The 6000-nt window shown below is 48.8% G+C and overlaps 3 protein-coding genes across 3 annotated transcripts; 2 read left to right on the top strand and 1 right to left on the bottom strand.

Annotated features, from left to right (window-relative positions):
- Positions 1–1555: 1555 nt before the first annotated feature.
- DEU56DRAFT_788438 (uncharacterized protein) lies at positions 1556–2751 on the top strand. The gene is made up of 4 exons (XM_041352461.1): positions 1556–2119; positions 2169–2266; positions 2325–2360; positions 2414–2751. Exons 1-4 carry the CDS (start codon positions 1561–1563, stop codon positions 2654–2656), a joined length of 936 nt encoding a protein of 311 aa, XP_041211186.1. The 5' UTR covers positions 1556–1560; the 3' UTR covers positions 2657–2751.
- Positions 2752–2863: 112 nt separating this feature from the next.
- On the bottom strand, positions 2864–3378 carry DEU56DRAFT_731877 (DUF427-domain-containing protein; the record flags this gene model as incomplete). The annotated part of the gene is made up of 4 exons (XM_041348242.1): positions 2864–2990; positions 3052–3108; positions 3176–3196; positions 3254–3378. The coding sequence occupies 4 exons, from the start codon at positions 3376–3378 to the stop codon at positions 2864–2866; spliced, it is 330 nt and encodes a 109-aa protein (XP_041211185.1).
- Positions 3379–3676: 298 nt separating this feature from the next.
- DEU56DRAFT_184106 (mitochondrial NAD transporter) lies at positions 3677–5156 on the top strand. The gene is made up of 6 exons (XM_041344962.1): positions 3677–3847; positions 3910–4026; positions 4092–4405; positions 4483–4651; positions 4710–5007; positions 5059–5156. The coding sequence occupies exons 1-6, from the start codon at positions 3805–3807 to the stop codon at positions 5096–5098; spliced, it is 981 nt and encodes a 326-aa protein (XP_041211184.1). The 5' UTR covers positions 3677–3804; the 3' UTR covers positions 5099–5156.
- Positions 5157–6000: the final 844 nt, after the last annotated feature.

Below are 6000 nucleotides of genomic sequence, written 5' to 3'. Positions count from 1 at the left end.
CGAGCCCACCATCGGATAGGTGGTGACTGCGCAGCTGTACCTGGGGCAGGGGGTGTCGCGGAGGTCGAGGCTGGCCGTGCAACTGGCTTTGCTGCTGCGGCCGCGGCCGTGGAGCAACAGCCAATGGCTGCAAATAAATCATTGAACAACGGTGATGGGAAACGCACGCGAAGAAATACTTACCTTTCTGTCCTGTACTGTAGGAACGTCGACAATGCGAGATTTGCGAGAGTGGCGGAACGGCGATGAAATGCTGCTGAACAGCGTACGTGGATTCAAAGAAAAGGCAGGGCGGCGGGTGTCATGTAGGGGAGGATTGTGATAGGTACTGTGTGCTGTGGAGGACTGAGAGTACAAATATTAGAACAAGAACTGGTAAACAGAAACAGATGGCTCACCTGGGCGCCATCAAAAAATCCTCGCGGTACTCTGCGGGCAGGAATATCTGGATGTCGCGTAGTATCTCTCTATCGAATGTGTTTAAAATGGTTTAAAAGCTTAAGAAACACGTCACATACGGGCGTTAATGATTTTTGAACTGGGACCTGCGAATGGGAGATTAGTATAGCTGTTACCGAAGAACCATGGAAGAGGTCTTCAAGGCCAGCGTTTTTGATGATGGCGTGAACGTCATGTGTATACGCTTTTCCGTTTTCGCAGCCAGTGACTAGCACTTTGCCATCAGCGGAAATGGCGAGGGAGCACAAATAACTGCTATCATGATACTCGAGGGGTGGTCCAATCGGGAGATTCGTGTCAAGATTCCATAGACACAGTTCTTTATGAAATGATGCACTTGCGAGGAGGCGGTTGTTGGGATACAAGGTGATGACGTCAACAGTACTTGGATGTTGCTAGCGCTAAGCGCTGTAAATTATAATACCTTCACGGTCTCGTGACTTTGCTATTATTTATCCAGTGCCAGTTGACAAACCCCTCTCTGGCGACAAGTCTTCCAAGCTCTCTCTTTATACCTTTGAACGACCACCTATCCTGTTTCTGAGCTCTCTTTCATTAAAATCGTCTGTCACCTCACTTGAACATGCCACCTAAAGCAAGTCTCGTTCACTTGCAAACCAATCCGTCTTTGACGCAGCCCTTCATCAGCGAAAACGAAATGCTCAAGCTCGTTCGAAGCGGACTGGTAGGCTCCCATAATACCACTCCAGTCAAATGAATTCAAACCCAAGGTGTAGGTAGATACGTCACGACAAACGTTGTCAGTGCTGGACCCTCGTGCGTCCTCTCTTCCACTATGTTTCCTCCCGATGATAATATAGGATTTGGGCAGGGTTGCAAAAGCCAGTTCTGTGGATAGTGTAAATGTTCGCAATCTTGCCTTGGCTATTTGGCAGTCTCATTAACCACTCACTGTCTTGCAGACGGCTCCACCTCAAAAGAAACCTAGAAACACCGAAACAACAGCAACGCCAAGAGTGGAAACAACTACAGAGGATCACGCAAATACGACGAATGCTTCGTGAGTCTTCTGACCCTCTTTTTCTGCAGAAATATCACAGATCGTGATTCAGTGACGAGCCCATCCCTCATGTAGTCAAGATGCCAGAAAAGATAGGTCGTTCCAAATCCTCTCGTCCAAATCCATATACCACCCTCCCTGCGAAGACCACCTCCTACATACAGCTGCGATTCCAGCTCATGAACTTCGCAAATGTATATCGCATCGTTAAGCTCCCAGTCACGTTCACCTTTGCCAACCTGCACACGCTCATCCAGTACATGTTCGGCTGGAGCAACTCACATTTGCACCGCGCAGAGGTCGTGTCCTATGTCGTCATGCATGACCCAGATAGCGACTTGGCTGGCACGATGAAAAGATGGGGTCGCATGCCGACTCTTGGGGAGTATTTGGCAGGTGAGGAGGAGCAACCCGGGGACAGGATATCGTGGAAGTTTGAGAGGGACGATAACCCCATATATCATGTCGACGAGCGTGGCGTGCGCCCCGATTATGGTTTTGGCAAGGAATACGCAAAGTCCGTCAAGGACTCTCACCTGAAGCTGGGTGAAATCTGGACCGTGGATTTCGAGAAAAATGCATCTCGGGGGGAGTCTCCAAACGACGAGATTGGCATTATTTACGAGTATGACCTTGGGGGTAGGATCATTTTTGAGGATTGCATCGCAATCTGCTGATGTCGAAGCAGACTCTTGGACGGTGCATATCTCATGCGACCCAAACGAATTGTTCTTCGTGAATAAAACACCAATTAACATTCCCGTCATCGAAAAAGCCCATGGGGCGGTACGTGGCTCGGATGTTACCATCGCTCATCATTCTCATTAATTCTATTCCCTGGCAGCCTCCCATCGAGCATGCTCCAGAATTCGTCTATGGGGTAGGTTTTCTTATCAATTGTGTAAGACTCGGGTCAGGCTGACAGAAATGTAGGAAGATGACGCCAACGACAAGACGGTCTCTAACCGCATTTTCGTCGGGAAGAACTTCGAGCTCTATTGCGAGGGCAAGCTGATGTCTTGTGCTCGGAGGACCGAATTAGCCATCTATACACCAGAGGAGGAAGCGGAGCGTCAGAAGCGACTGCAGCGTGAGCGCGATGAAAGGATGGATGTCGATTCTGATGAGGAAAACTACAACGAATATGATGACGACGATTCAGGTGAATGGTATTGAGGAGCTCTTCAGGGACATCCACAGGCCTGAATCATATACTGAAATGAACCGCGATATCGATGATTGCGATAGCAGGAACATAGCTATAGGTTTTCGTCGCTCTTGGAAGGGCAGACCTTTGATTCTGTAAAATTACACGGATACAAATATGCGCAGCTGGCGTTTGCTATTGATACACTACTGAAATGCTTTACTTTCACTCGATGGTTACTTTGTTCTGATGCAAAGACATGATGTTAAAGCGGTAGAAGAACCCCGTGAGTACAACCTTGCCTTGTAGAATGCAACATGATCTTTGATATGCGATGCTTTGGTTTTTGGATCCGCGTAGAACCTTGGAGGACAATTCAGTACAGCCCAGCCTAGCATATGTCCGTACAGTAACCTCGACTTACCACGCGATATCTTTCACAGTGTCACCGTGAATCTGTGCAGAATAGTACGAGGCTGTCCTTCAGGGGGATTCCGTCGAGAATAGGCTCAGCTCTGTGCGCTGAGGGATGGACCCAGGATACTCACCCCTTCCAACCACACTCAGTGCTGAGCACTCAAAGTTCAGCGCGCATTAATATTACATCGACAATGATATACCCTCACCTTGTGTCTGAGGGAGCGAGGAACGACTTGTTGACGGACTCAGGGGGGAAGTAATAGTTGCCCTCCACCACGACAGGGCTGGAGTCCTCTGCGAGTATTTCGTCTCTATAAGTTACTTTGACCATGGCTTAAGTTTGACGCTTATGGGCGCTACAAGTAGTATTAGAATAATTAGATAGAGTTAGGTCTAGACGTTATAGGACACCCTCGCCATGTCAATGGCGCAGGCACACTCACATGTGGGTTGGTCGCGCCTAATACTTATTGGTATGCAAGATCCGGACCAGTACTAGCGTCTTCGCTATCGCTTGACTAGGCTGTAGCTGCTGTAGCACTGGCAAGATCAAAATCGGAATTCGGTATGGTTTTTGACAGCTAGCTGACTTTGCAACACAAGTACATGACTCGGCAAAATCCGGGTCCGCAAGGTGTCGGCTTATAGTTGGGGCGATAAATATTGGGTTGGTCAGACTCCTGCCTTCGGAATATAGTCAGGATCACGCCAGCATACAGCAACAGCGCTCGAGCGACCCCCTTCGCGGGGAAGAGATATGCAGTCGCGAAAAGCAAAATGGACCGCCAACAGCATGATCGGTGCGCTATTACTACTACAAACGATCCCATTTTCTGAGCAATATTCGGCTTTCCGCTTACAGCTGGCGCTGGAGGAGGTCTGGTTGCCAGCATTGCGACCTGTCCGCTCGACGTCGTCAAGACCAAATTACAAGCTCAGCGCACAGTTCAAGGGCAGCAGGGTTATCATGGAGTTCTTGGTATGTTCTCCGGCCACTTCATTTCCGTTCTCATCTCCCTTATCATCCCTGACACCACCCCTCAGACATCGTTAAAATGACCCTCAAACATGATGGAATACGCGGCATGTACCGTGGTCTTGGTCCCACAATCTTGGGGTACCTTCCAACAATGGCCATCTACTTTGCGGTGTACGACGGAATTAAGACGCGCTTCGGAGAACCTCCGCTGGGCCAAGTGCCGAAGCATGACCGAATATACCCCGCTGCACAACCTAAGGGCTACCAGCCCGCCATGCGCGACCACCCATGGACCCTCCACATCCTTTCTGCGATGATCGCCGGTGCTGCGAGCACGACCTGTACCAATCCACTATGGGTCATCAAAACTCGTTTCATGGTATGAGTTCTGTCTCAATGTCAATTGGCTGCAACCCAATTCACGAACCTGACATTCCTGGCTCATGCATACGATAGACACAATCAAGACGAGAAGTTAGATATCGACATACCTTCGATGCAGCGTTGGCAATATACCGCACAGAGGGCATCCGCGCGTTCTACCGCGGGCTCGTGCCCAGCCTCTTAGGAATAACTCATGTAGGCGTCCAGTTTCCCCTATACGAAAAGCTTAAGATGTGGGCCCGTGAGTAGTAGCTGCCTATTCTGCATCACGTTTATAGACATCTTAAAAATAAACGTAGAGGGTGACTCCGATGAACCGCTACGGAGCGATACGATATTGCTATGTTCTGGCATAGCGAAGATGGCTGCATCCATCGCAACGTATCCGCACGAGGTCGTACGCACACGGTTGCAGACGCTCAGATTACCAATAGCTGAGGATGCATCTTCGGACGGCATGGTCAAAACACATGCCCGCCGCGGAATTATTGGTACAACGCGCAAGATTATCCAGAAAGAGGGTTGGACAGGCCTCTACAAAGGTCTGTCAGTCAACCTGTTCCGAACGGTGCCGAACAGTGCCGTGACACTTTTAACGTGCGTCAAAGCCCGCAGCTCTCACTCACTCTCCGTTGACATAATTACCAGATATGAACTGCTTATGCGTCACCTCACGGCTCAACAATGAGATATAATTGTATCCATCGCACGATATTGTATATCGGCACTCACTCGCCTCACCCCAAGAGGAAAGTACTTTTTTTGAATACGATGTGTTCAACACTGCATTTAGAAAGACCCTTTCACGTATAGATAACCCAATGTATAGTATCATTTATATGGGCGCATTCCTTTTTAACTCGCGTACCATTCGCTCTCCTTTTCCCTGTTCCTCGTTGTTGCAGTAATACCTGTGGAATAATTGACACTAATTGACTGGGGCTACAAAGCCCTACTTGGCGTCTTCCAATTTGGAGATGGCCATATGTCATTCTCGTCAATGTCGTTTTGTTGCCAGCGGACGGAAATATCGCGTGTTCAAATTCCATAATAACATGGATTGATGCGCCCCCTTGCCTCCTGCTAAGTCAGGCCCAACGTTCTATTTCAGACGCACCTTTTTGCCCGGCGTGTGTATGCGAAGAGCTGAGTGAACGTATACCTCGCTGTTGCAACCGGGCATTGCCCGGAAAAAATAACTTGTACGGCTGGGAGCATCAATACCGAAGAAATCAAAACCAGACCCCAATCCAGTCCAAAACGAGGAACGTCCGTCTTCCAAATTAGATCCAAATCAGTCTGCCTATGTACGCGATGTTTACGATCGTTTCATCATCATCATTATTAAAGGAGAATCTGCCTAGTCGTATGGTAACCCAGACGGCATATATGGTCAACAAGGTTTTGGAACGAGCAAAAAAAACAAATGGGAAACGAAGACTGTAAAGATGTATGAAAAAGCGTTCGGGGAGTGAAAAATCCAAGTGCGCGTCCATTCTCCCGAGGTAAGGGGAGCGTCCGTCCCAGCTCGCATGGTCCACATGCATGCCGAAGGTTTGGTTTATTGGAAAAAGAGCGTAAGCAGTTTGA

This window comes from Suillus clintonianus (assembly GCF_016758775.1).
Source record: "Suillus clintonianus strain FC179 chromosome Unknown DEU56scaffold_17, whole genome shotgun sequence".
In the NCBI taxonomy this organism is placed as follows: Eukaryota; Fungi; Basidiomycota; class Agaricomycetes; order Boletales; family Suillaceae; genus Suillus; species Suillus clintonianus.
This window is presented reverse-complemented; position numbering and strand designations above follow the sequence as displayed.